Source organism: Nematolebias whitei, chromosome 22, assembly GCF_014905685.2.
Source record: "Nematolebias whitei isolate Nwh7 chromosome 22, NemWhi1, whole genome shotgun sequence".
Lineage (NCBI taxonomy): Eukaryota > Metazoa > Chordata > Actinopteri > Cyprinodontiformes > Rivulidae > Nematolebias > Nematolebias whitei.
In genome coordinates this window covers 12675376-12688661 of record NC_056519.1, presented here as the reverse complement: position 1 = coordinate 12688661, position 13286 = coordinate 12675376, and the positions used below count along the sequence as shown (strand labels likewise).

Sequence of the window (13286 nt, the reverse complement as noted above, 5' to 3'; positions counted from 1 at the left end):
GACAGTTGCATCTTCTTCACTAGCAATAAATATACTGCAGACAGATTGGAAGCTCCCTGACTGACAGTGACTAAATTACATGTTCTAAGTTTTGAAGACCAACTTTACTGCTTTGTGCTTCGTGACTCACAACCAGTGTGGTGGATTTGGCCTAAAATGCAGCACAAGCAGCATTCTGTCTAAAAAAAAATGACCATTACTTAATGTAACTAGAGAAGCTTTGCTCTTTGTCTTTGTAATATGTCCAAGAGTGGACCTCTACTCCTTCACCCCTGCCTCAAGTGTCTCTGCATTTGTCTTTAATCCTGCATGTCTTGCTCTTTCCCATGCCTATCTTCACAGTTGTGATGCATCTAAAATTATGACAAATGGAAGTGCCCATTCACACACTTGTCTCACATTTTGTTCAGCTGTTGAAGCGTGCTGCATCAGTAAGGGAGATCTATGAATGTCATTTTATTGTGTGATGTTACAGCAGATGGTAGTCATGGTCAATGTATGTTGGTGTGAAAAATGGACTGCTACTGTTCCTTGCACGCTGTGTTGCAATAATGCATGCAGATTATATGAAAATCCAAAAATCAATCTTAGTACGCCCCCAGCACATAGTCAATATGTTTTTTGAAGAGTGTAACCTTAGACATATACCCATTACTATATGTCTCACATTGAAATGTGCTGACTTGTGCAGCAGGAGACTTTAAAAAGAGACTGCTTTAAATGATATACAGTAGGCCCTCGCTACTTCGCAGTTCAACTGCGAAGTAAGAGTTGGACACTGTTCAGCGATTTGTAGACATACAGTAGTATTTTGAACTGGATTCAAAGGTGAACCAGTAGCCAGTGCAAGGAGGCCAAAACTGGTGTAATGTGCTCTCTTTTGCCTGTACTGGTTAAAATCGGTCTGCTGCATTCTGGACAAGTTGTAGTCATGCTATGGAGGTTTGACTGATACCAAACAAGAGCGAATTGCAGTAATCAAGCCTAGATGTAATGAATGCATGTATTACTGTCTCCAGGTTATTTTTGGACAATATGGGCTTCAGTTTAGACAGCCGCCTCAGTTAGAAGAAACATGATTTAACAATCATGTAAACATGATTGTTAAGTTTCAGGGAAGGGTCCATTATCACGCCCAGATTAGTGACTCTTTGTTTTTCTGACAGGGTTAGAGTGGATAGGTCGATACAGTGGTTTGTGATTGTGTCGTTGGGAGGGAATAACATGACTTCAGAATTCTTTTCATTGAAATTTAAAAATGCAAAGCCATCCAGTCCCTGATGTCAGCCAGGCAGTTGAGCAGAGGTTGAATTGAGCATGTACCATTGTGTCTTAGGGGGAAGTAAATTTGACAGTCATCGGCGTAGAAATGAAAGGGTATGTTGTGTTTCCAGAAAATAACACCAAGTGGCAGCAGGTATAAAGAGAATAGGAGGGGACCCAGGATGGACCCCTGCGGAACCCCCCATTTAAGCTCTGCCGCTGCAGAACTAAAATCCTTGATGGAGACACAAAAGGATCTGTCAGTGAGGTAAGATCTAATCAGTGAGGTAAGATCTGAAGGTAAGTGTTAGCCCCGTTAGCATGATTAGTCTTACGGCACAAAGGATAGACAAAAACCTTTGAACTTAAAAAGGCTGTCCTTCATGCACAAGAGTGCAGAGGATCCCACACTGCAGCTAGGAACCTGGAACAAGCCTCCACAAGTGAGACAGCATCGCAGGTGACTAATGTTAATAAATAACATTTAACACTTTTCATTTAATAAAAATTAAAGTGCTATGCATATGGTTGTTACTGAATATATGTCACCAGCTCTTAGAGCTGTTACACAATTTTTGTAGCAAATAAGAATAAATAAGAGGACTAAAAATATTGGTATCAGTTATCGAACAAATAAGTTTTAACATACTGGCATATCGGATATCGGCCAAAAATCCAATATCATGCATCCCTAATACTAATCTTTAAACTCCTTTTTGTTCAGCATCTCTTAAATATTTCCGTTTCTCTTACAGGGTATTTGTTCCCAGAGAAATGCCTTCACTCTTTCTCTCCCCTGTCATTTTTTGACTTTTTTTTTTTTTTTTTTGACTCTCCTTCCTCTGTGATTTATGTTGCACAGCTGTGAAACTGTAATGTAGATATCTGAAGCAACCTCAGTCTTCTCTTTCATGCTTGCCTCTATCAGTGGATCAAGGCTGCGGGGACTTTGTGTGTTGACGGTTGGGGGTTGGGTTGGATGAGGAGTTGTTATGGAGACCTTTACCGCTACTGATGGCAATGAGTCGAAACCCCTATATGACTGTTTAGATTTACTGTCTTGAGGGGTAAAGGGGGGCAGTGCACACACTTAAACTCACAGAGTGCAAATAATAACCAACTGTATATGGCTGAATGTCTCTATTTGTTTCAGTGTCTCCTACCACATGGAAGTTTATTAAATATATCGGGAAGCTCCAGAGATTTTGGGGCTGGTAATAAAGAAGATGGGAATAAATATAAGATTGTATGAGGTGACTTGAGTGAAGGTTCAGTAAAATCCTGTAATTTCCTGTGACATTTTTTACCAGCTGGCTTGTTAAAATCACAAAATACATGAATTCTAACTGGACTTAATTGGAATGGACTGATTTTTTTTATACATACTAGACTTATTTTTTTACAATATAAGATTGCTTTTTCTTGTGAAATGGCACAAAAGAGATATTTTAAATGGAATTAAATATGTATGTAGGTAGTTAAATGTGATGATGCAAAAGGAACTAAGAGGATTAGGGTTATCAAATAAGAACTGGTTTTAACCTGTGGGGGAGAAAAGTTTAGTTTTATTTGTATGTAGCATTTTAAGATTTAATTTATTCCGTTTTTATAGTTTGTGTAAATAATGCTTTTATATTATGACTAGTTTCTATATTTGTACTGGTAAATACATTTACTACAGTAAATTATTTTCAGAAGGGCTCATTTGAAAGGATCACGGGAACACCCCAACCCAAAAAAGTGTTGTTTTTCTTTTTACTTTGTAGAGGTACTCTTGAAGTTTCAACTTAATCTATCTAAAACTGCAGGGATCTTTTGGGAAAAACCCACATCCTGACATCTTAAGACAGTTTTGAAAAGTCTACTTATTGGCAGGCAAGTAAGGTTTTTTCTCTTTACCATTTGTTGAACTCCAAATACGTGATAAAAAAGAACTAAGAGGTGTGATTCCTCTATACATCCATTCATCCTCTGTGAGTTAAACAAATTGACTCTTACAAAAGCATCATTTAAACAGAAAGAGCATCCCAGGGAGGCAAAACTCAACATGCCTCTGGCCATCATTCCCCTAACATCACATAAACACAATAAAAACAAGATTTTTGCCTTGGGAATTTGTAACAGTGTCCTTGTTTATGAATGCCTTTCTGCTCAGGTTACATGGGAACCGGAGGATTCATAGCCGTTTATGACAATATTCATAATAAAACCTTAAAATTCCCACAGTGCATCAGTTTAGTGGCACCAGACTTCAAGGAAATATCTCTCTTGTTTTCCCACATTCAAAATATAACCTTATTTGGGAGTTGAAATGGGAATTTACCTGGGATTACTCATATTTATACTTTTAAAACAAGTTAAACATCGATCCTGCTAAATTTACTGTGATATATTTTCCGTTTTTTTATGCTGAGCAGAATAAAAATAAAAAGTGAAGATAAAATAAGTGAATATTCCTGTATATTTTATGGTGTTTTCATAATGTGACACATTTGCTGTTTTTGCATGTTCTCCCTCTGCCGTTTAATACCACAGCAGTCATTCTATAATAAATGACATGAGGGCACTTAATGTGAAACTGAGGAGGAGGGAGGGGAGGTTATAGTCTGTACCGGCTGTGTGCGGATGGCAATAGGAACTTAATGTTAATCTTAATGACAGATGATAGAGCATGCAGCATTCCACCACAGTGTGTGTGACAGTGTTATTGTCTCTATGATTAACTCAGCCACGTTCTCAGACCTTTCCCCCGAGAAAGAACCAGAGATTAAGCATAAATAGAAGTACCAATGTTTAGTTCTTCATCAAGAAATGCTCTTTGCTTTTGTCCACCTTCATTTCCTCTGTATGCCTACCCCTCTTGCTTCCCCCCCCCCCCCTTTCTCTTTGGGGCCATTACTGGTGATAAACACTGCAGTTTCTATCAGCAGGATGCACCTGGCATTAACGTGATCGCTTAAGAAAGTAATTAGTGGGCGTTTGTGCCTCCTCTCCTCCCTGTAGATGCCCATAGGCGGTGTAATAAATGAGCACAGAGATCCATAGGAATAGAATGGCAGCGGTTTCTACCAGCACTGCCATCATCGTTCAGCACCCTGACACAGAGCAATGGTCCTGTCATGTGTTCTAGCAAATGGCTGAATCTCACACTGATACATCAACAAATGCAAAATGTTTCCCGCTCCCACTAGTGTAATGTTCCACTCTGTATTGCAAGTGGTAAATGTTGGGTATTATTTGAGGTGTAGACCCACACTAAAAAATTGAATTCTTTTTTTTTTTTTGTTCAGTGTGTTGGGAAAATGTCTAAGTATAGGTGACATAGCTCAGCTCAGCCATAGACCACAAGACTGGCTTGGGAATAAAGTTTTAATTATTCTTCTTCTATATTGTGACCGTTTGTCAGTAGGTTGTGCTGATGGAGACTATAGATTTTTTTTGCAGCACTGCAAACCAATAAGACCATGTGGTGATGCACATATGTACTCATCTCCATTGCAACAGCTTCCTACTGCATTGCACCCTGAGTAATGACCCATGCATCCAATCCCCCACTTTGTATCCAACAGGGGGTAATTTCTCTCTCCAGGATGCAAATCAAACATCTGATTCTGACTACGGGGGCCTGGCTTCACCGCTCCATATTCCTTGGAGATGTCCAGAGTTGCTGGCAGGCAAAATCCCTTTGCCTTTCACACCCATGCAAGGCGTGTTTAGTGAGGCAGATGCTGAGTCCTGAGCACTGATGTGAACAAAACGATGACACCACCATTAGCATAATAGGCCAATAGGCATGTGCATGCGTAGTCATTATGGATTTTTATGGGGTGTGTGAAGAGACAGACAAAAGCAGTTAACGCTGTGCAAGACACCAGTGCTGGTGGGACATCCTGCTGCCAGGACTGGATAAAACACTCTGCTCCTGCATGCATTTAGCCAGAAAGTATCATTTAAATACACTAAGGCTTAGCTTTATATCTATAATGCAGAACTCTAAATCACATCAGTTGTATTAGCAGCAGATGATACTGTAAGAAAGGACTAACAGGACAAGTTTAAGTATGAAGCACACAATCTACTTAGGTAATGCAGGTCAGATCATCCTTGATGCATCTGTACATTTCTGTGCTGATGATACAGTTGCTTACTGTCGAGCTAAAACAGTTGCTAAGGTTTTCCAGCTTTCGCAATCTGCTTTCGACATCATGCAGTCTGCTTTGTTCCGTCTCAAACTTGTCCTAAATGCCTACAAAGCCAAAGGGATGTTGTTTTCAAACAGGAAATTAGTACCAGTAGTCCTTCCCTGGATTATATATTCGAATGGTGTTCTTATTGAGTTTGTCGATTCTTACAAATACTTGGGTATCTTGGTCGATTAAAATCTCTCTTTTAAGCCCCAAGTTGAAAACTTTGTAAAGAAACTGAAAGTTAAACTGGGTTTCTTTTTCAGAAATAGATCCTGTCTAACTCTGAATGCTAGGAAACTCCTTGTAACGGTGACTCCTTCCCTCCATTGACTATGGTGACATCATTTACATGAACGCTCCTGCAAGCACCCTGCAGATGTTGTACGCTGTTTATCACGGTGCACAAAGATTCATAACTGGCTGTAACTACCGTACCCACCATTGCACCCTATATTCACTGGTTAACTGGTCATCATTAACTTCACACGGACTCTCCCACTGGTACATTTTCATCTTTAAATCACTTCTTGGTCTGTTGCTTTCATACATCTCCTACATGTCACTGTGTGAGTGCAGCTACAGCGTGCGCTCTCAGGACATTATTACATGCAGTGTTCCCTCAGTGAGGACTGAACTAGGCAAAAGGGCCTTCTCCTACTCCGCTCCTGTTTCCTGGAACACCTTGTAAAAAGATCTGAAGATCTCGACCTTGACCTCTCTAAGTGGCTTCAAATAACTGCTAAGTTCATGGCAAAAAACAACTTTTTAGTATTTTACATTGCTAATGTTTTTTTATTTATTTATTTTTTTTTTACATAATTTTCTTCCATTTATTTATTTATTTTCAATTTATGTCTTTTTTTTTAGATTGTCTACTGTTGTCTTTGTCATCTACTGTTGTCATCATTCTTTGTTAAAATCAAGTCTCTTGTAAATGAGTCCTCGAGGCTCAATGAGACACCCTGTATAAATAAAGGTTGAATTGAATAAACAGACATATTAGCATGTCCATATATAATGTCCATATTAATACCAAAATATTGTTGTTGTTTTTTTTATTACTGTGAAGCATTCTTAAGTGTCATTTGCCCAGCGTGTGAGTAGTTGGCACCCCACAAGCTATAACAATTATTCGATTTTCAGTCACCTTTTCAGTTTTAGCTCCTAAACTGTGGAACCAGCTGCCCCTTCATATCAGACATGCTTCTGTTCATTGTTTTTGGTCTTATTTTTAAAAACATATTTACTCACTAGCTTTTAATACAGCATGACAGCTGACAGGTTAGCATCATTTTAATGGTTTTTCTTTATCTTATATTTTAATTGTTTTCATTTCCGTTTTGTTTTATAGTCTCTTGTGTTTGGTGTTAACTTTTTACTATATATTGTTTTGTGTGCAGCACGTTGGCCAATGGCAGCTGTTTTTAAATGTGCCATAAAATGCAGTTAATTTGACACACACACATTTTTAAATGCTTTGCAGTCCTGTATCACCGATGACTCATTTTTTCATGGCAAAGAAGTTGTTATAGTTTTTTTGGGAAACTTTCTGGCCTCTCTGGTGATGTGTTGTGGCGCATACAGCAGGTTGTGAACCTTTAACCTTCCTTTCAGCAGATACAGGATTGGTGAGTCTTGCCTCAGGTGTTTCAGGCAGGAATGACAGTAATAATAAAGGCAGGGGGGTGCACACACTGTTGTCTACAGTGCTTCTCAGGCTCTGACTACATGACCTCTCGAGATAAAGCTGTACATTTATGGTTCAGCTAGCATTATTTTTTTGTTCCTTACTCTCAGGTTTTATGTCTTCCATGCGTATTATCGAAACCTCTTCACAGCTTGGTTTTATGTGTTTCATTTTACATTTTGTGTTTCCCTTTTTTACCACAGTCCAACCTTTGATTTTATTCCCCCAGTCTCCCCCTCCTTTTAAACGCTGTATTTTCTCTTTTCACACTTGTTGGTTTCTCTTTCTCGCCCCTGCAGGAGGTATGAGGTGTATCCTGTGTGTGCAGACCTTCAGGGCCAGATCCTAGCATGCTACAAAGGAAACGTTGGAAAAACCTTGAATTGCTCCAACATCGCAGCTCTTTACCTTCAGTGTGTTAACAATGCCAAACAGGTATGTGTTGTCTGAACTATTTGTTTTAAAATGTTTGATTAATTTGTTACTTCCATGTAAGTGATGTGTAAATTATTTCACCCTCTTACTGTAGTTGATTGAACTATGATATTACCGGTAGATTGGTAAGGATTATTTCTGACACGGCTGTATTACAGATTATCTGTATTTTAGAGGGATGCAATTAAAGCTGTAATTTACACTAATCAGCCACAGCAGCAAAACCATCTGCCTAATACAAATAGGTTCATGTGCCAGACCCATCAGGACTTCTTGAGGTGTTCTGTTGTCTTTGGCACATTGGCAGGAGATTCTTTGGGTCCTGAGGGAGGGGGGTGGTGCCTGTGTGGATGGATCTTGTTCCAGTGCATTGCGGGGATGCTCAATTGGATTGGGATCTGGGGAGTTTGGAAGCTGGGTTAAGCTATTTTTTTGTATTTATCAAACCCTACCTGAGCAGTTTTTGTGGCAAGGTAAAGCAAATTATCGTACTGATAAAAGCTGCGGCACATCCAGTGAGGATTTGCCCAAGGAGAAATGCATTTCTTCATTATTTATATGAAAGCTGTATATATGAGAAATGTCAAGACAGAGGGTTTCCCAATATGAAATATTTGATTATTAGTATTAGTTTTCATTCAGTCTTTTTAGTTTAAAACTGTACAGGAAAATCAAAAAACTACAAAAGTTATAATGCAAATAAAAAAGTCATACTCCTTTTAAAGTTTTATTTTCTGTGGTTGTGTGTTAAGAAATGTCTATTTTTGATCATGAACAACTGGGCAATAGAAGATTGAAATGTCAATATTTTGATTTATTTTGCCAAATTTGGGTGCAACTCTTGGTATATTTGGATTAAAACCAAACTAGTGTGGTGCACTTGATTTATTTGTGTTTTTATATTACTGATCAGGACATTGAGATTCTTGATCATTGCTGGAAAAGTACATATTCTGTTTAAATCAATAAAGTTGCTGCTTTCTGTAAGTTTTGCTGTAAATTATCATGGAAAACAAAGAATGCAGTTTCACTTCAGTTATTCCAAATAATTACAAATGACCATATTTTTCCCCTTTGAAAGAATGACGAGCATGCACGTTCCTGGCCAGACAATATGTAAGTTCTTGATCTGGTAGATTTCTGTGAAGTGGAATTAGTATGTAGCCCCTATGTGTCTGATAGCTGCAGAAAATGTCACTAGACTCATAGAAAATATGCGAAAGGTACACCAGATTGTTCAGGGTTTTTTTTATTGTCTGAATAAATTTATATTGTTTACACACTTTGCATGCATACACACTGACATCTAATTACACTACACATGTCTGCTGCTTGCTTTTAGACTGCGGAATGTAATTTCCAGCAGTTTACCGGCACCTGAATAAAGCTTGCTTTAAATAGCCAGTACGAACCTTACAGTCTATTTCCATAATACCTGCTGACACAGGCGTTCCCCCGACTGTTTCTGTGTATGTTTTAATGCAATAAGTCCAAGAGTGCAGCAACTACTGGTTGAACATCCTCGTCCTCTCTGTGCTTTCTCTGTTCATTACTGAGTGCAAACGTTGTTTTTTTTTTCACTCTCCATCTCCAGCAGTCAAAACAGTACAGTTATAGTAATGTCACTCAGGTTGATATTAACTTGATTTCCCTTCTCTCACATTGCAATATGTAACATCCGTTGCCCCCCAAAAAGACTCAATTTGCATTCATAGAGTTTTTCTATTAGATTTTTTGCAATTGCATTGTTTTCCTGGAAATGGGGAAAACTGAGTTTTGCGTCTCCCGGTCACTCTCGTGGGTATTAGTATTAGATCTAAAAGTCAGATGCAGGCAGATTTTTGAGCTATACATCATGTAAATTGCGCAATGTTTTATTCATTCCATAAACGTGTGTGTTTGTGTGCATTTGTGTGCACGTTTAAAAAAAAAAAAAAAAAAAGCTTACCTGTACCCTCGTCAAGATTCAGCAAGGGTATATTCACATTCTGGAAGCTGTTATGATCTTTTAAATTGTTTGGAAGCGAGCCTGAGACGGTATGGTAATCGGCTTGTGTTTATCAGCCGGCAGCAATCACAGCGCACTCCTGTTCATCTGCGCTTATCTGTCTTAAGACTTGCTTTTAAAGTCATTAGGTGCAAAAGAGACAGTTCTGTGATAAGGCGTTAAAGGAATAATGTGCAGAATTACTCAGCAAACAGAAAAGGGGGGGAAGCAGTGAAGTAGGTTTGATCTGAGCTGATGCAGCTTAATGATTAGGATGTTTATTCAGCTTTATCGGCGCCAAGCAGGAAGCTGCTTCAAGAACAAATGCCAAAAGGACATGACTTTTAGCTTTGGAGGTCAACACATCCAAACATGACTTCTAACAGTCACCTCTTGCCCCCTTAGTCAAAACCAAAATCTGTCCTGGCTCAAAGAGTTTTCTCCTCCATTTTTTGCTTGTTCTCCAAAGCCTGTATTTGACAAAAACCTGCACATCTGTTGAGATAGGAATGTCTAGGATGCCATCTCACCGAGGATAAGATCCCAGTCCCCAAAATCTAATTTTTACAATGCTGACCCCTCGACTGGCATCAGCCAAGACAGAAGCATTGTCAGCTGTCTGGCCTTTGTCGCTGATAATTAGCCTTGTTATCACAGCGGTCACTGATAACATTTAGACCCATTTTTGCTCTCTTTTGTGGTCTCCTCACCCTGCCACCATACTTCCTTCTCTCTCTCTCCGTCCACCATCCCTCCATCCCAAGTCACATTTCTAATGCATTCGGCTCTTAACAGGTCTGATAGCAAACGGGGAGAAAGAGGCGGCCAGAGGACAGATAAAGTCTCCTCTCTCTTCTTTTTCTTCTCTCTCAGTGAATAGGAGTTTATCACTGAGGCTGATCTCTCTATCCACTGCTTGCCACCTCATTCCATATTCTCGCTGCATGACTGCCTTTTGCTTCCTATCTTTTTCTTCTCCACTTTATTTTTTAAGGCTGACCCTTCCGTCTCCCTGTCACTCTCAAAAGGCTGAGCCAGATTCCCGTTTGAGGTTTCAGGCAGTGTTTTTCTTTTTTGCAAGCACCAGAATGAAAAACTGGTCCAGTGAAATCGTTTATACATAGCTTTTGTTTTGAGGAGTTCACTGTTGCGTTCCATAGCTTAATTTTTCCACTGCTATGCAGATAATATTGACTTGGCACATGTTTTTGCTGTAACCCCATAATTGACTCTATTGATCTGGATCTGAATATAGAATGTTTCAAATTTAAATACCACGGTGTAGGTCCTCCTCTTATGATTGAAGCTAGGTCAATCTATGGTCTCTCCAGAGCCAATAATCTCCACCAAGCATCATGTCATCTGAGCACATACTCTTTGGCACACAGGTCAGGCCTATCATCTCTGGCACTGATTTTGATGCTACAGACATATAGCCAATCATAATAACCATGGTGATGTGCTGCATGAGTAGGTGGGTTCTTGAATGGCTTCAGGAAGTCTATGTGTAAATATTGCAACCTGCTGGGGCGAGTCTCTGCATTTGTGCATAAAAGTACAAGAGACTATTCTGTTTTGTTTTTTCCTACTAAAAGATGACAAACAAAGCGATATAGCAGTGATGAGGTTATGGAGTTCTAAAATGCATTTTCAGATCAGGAAATGTCTGATAAAGACAAGTGACATGTCTTCTTTGGCCTCAATGTAATATGTTTCTTGAAGAAAGACATGTTCTTGACAAGAGAAACTTTTCTATCCATCTACTGTTTGTTTATGTTTTATATAGAAATACTTGTGAAAAGTAAGGAAATATCATCTTTCAGCTGTTTGGAGGTGTGGGGTTCTTTTTTGTGCATTCTCAGACTCTATTAGGTATGCACGATATTTTTAGCATGGTATCGGTATCGGCCGATATTAGCGTTAAAGTTCAATATTGGACATCGGCCATTCCATCAAAATAACTCACTGATATAAAAGGCGCTGTTTTTGTGTGACAACCCATTGACAAGGATGCCTGCAGCGCCAGCATAACGTTATGACGTCATACGTGCCTACCTGATCTGATCATGATCTCAAATCCAATATCGTTCATCCCTACTCTTTACGCTCAACCTACTGTATTTCATTCATGCTGACAGTAACTGTGGCTAGAGAACATTTATTCATCACCTTTCATTATAACCCTCTCTGATGACTGGATGTTGAAACATTCAGGTGTTACAGCCTTCTGATGTTTGGATCCATTTGGAGACTCCACATGGTTACTTTAGGAACACATGGTCATATTTGCAGGAAAAACATCCAGAACAGTTGTTTGTTGTGCTATTGCCATAAAAGTTGGCTTATCCATTGGTAATAATCATTTGATTTTCCAGTTCATCCCTCCGTCTCTCCATTTGAAGCATTTTTTTTTAAATCCAGCCAAGAAAAAACGTTTTCTTTTTGTTTGTTTCAACTTCAATAACTACACACTAGTTATAGTCACAATAATTTTGAAAGCCCTTTTTTCAAGTATTTACTGCTTCATAAAAATTAAAGATCGTATGAAATATGTTGTGAGGAAGATGTTTATTTCCTAAATTCAGCTTTTTTTGTCTTGCCTTTTGCAGTGCAGTTGGAACGCTAGGAGCATTTCCTTTCCTAATATTTTATGGATGTATCACTGTGTGGAAAATAAACTCAGATTTATTTTTTTATTTTGTAGATTTGACATTACTGGTTTTTTTTGTTGGTCACTGAGGAAACGGGTATTTTTGTTTCTTGCCTTTTTATCCATGATATTCCCTTTTTATATCGTCTGTTTCCTTTTTCCCCTTTTCGCTCATCTTTCTCTTAGGTGCTTTTCTTGTCGCATCTGCTGCAGCAGGCTGGTTCAAATGGTTATTGACAGGGAGTGCTGGGGATTTGTGGTTGCACTTATCACTAATATGGAATCCAGTGCCCTTGGGTCCCTTCTCTGCTTCTTGAACTCACTTCATCCTCTTCTCTTTTATTGTACTCTCAAGCCTTCCTCTTTTTGTGTCTTCTTTCATGTGTGAACTAATATCTTTCTCTTCCGTTTGTCTGTTTTGATTTTTTTCTTTCCTTCTCTGAGGCACTCTCTGTTTTGATTTCTCTGCAGAACAAGCTGAGGACCGGGGGATAAGGATAAGAAAGAGAACGAAGGAGCAATGCAGAGTATATTGGGAGGGGTTGTTGATTGACGGACTGACACAATAAACTGGAAGAATGAGTCAGCACCAAGACACACACCTTCAAAACCCTTTGGAGAACCAAACCAGACTGGAGGCACTGCACACAAGGAGAGAGAAATAAACACCTTAATTTCTCAGTTCCTACTTCCTTTTCTACCTCTTTTTCCCTTTGTCTATCTCTGCTATGGTTATGGTACAGTAACGGTACTGCTATCTGATGTTTTGGAGATTTAGCAGTGGACCAACAGCTTGAGCTTGGTCTTCTATTTTAACTAAGTTTTAACCAGAACCACCTCAAGAACACCAGCTATCTCTGCCACAGGTCCCTTAGGTCAGTCTCCACTCACATTAACCGTTAAAAAATTAGGTGTTCGTATAATTATAAGTCAGTCCTGTTGTGTTCTCCATGATTTGTTTCCTTTCTTCCTTGTGCACTATGGTGTGAACAAATACACATACACAGTACATCTGTTTATTTGATTTTGTGTGGCTTTGTGTTACTCCTAAAATTGACATCAGCATTCACCAATTCA

General features: G+C 39.0%; 1 protein-coding gene across 2 annotated transcripts in view; it reads left to right on the top strand.

The window, feature by feature from the left end:
* chchd3a (coiled-coil-helix-coiled-coil-helix domain containing 3a) overlaps window positions 1-12890 on the top strand; it is an 83480-nt gene extending 70590 nt beyond the window's left edge. For both annotated transcript variants that reach the window (XM_037696015.1, XM_037696014.1), the window contains 2 exons: window positions 7437-7572; window positions 12681-12890. In XM_037696015.1, coding sequence (XP_037551943.1) covers window positions 7437-7572; window positions 12681-12704 — 160 coding nt within the window. In that variant the 3' untranslated portion in view covers window positions 12705-12890. The remainder of the gene's footprint in view (window positions 1-7436; window positions 7573-12680) is intronic.
* Window positions 12891-13286: the final 396 nt, after the last annotated feature.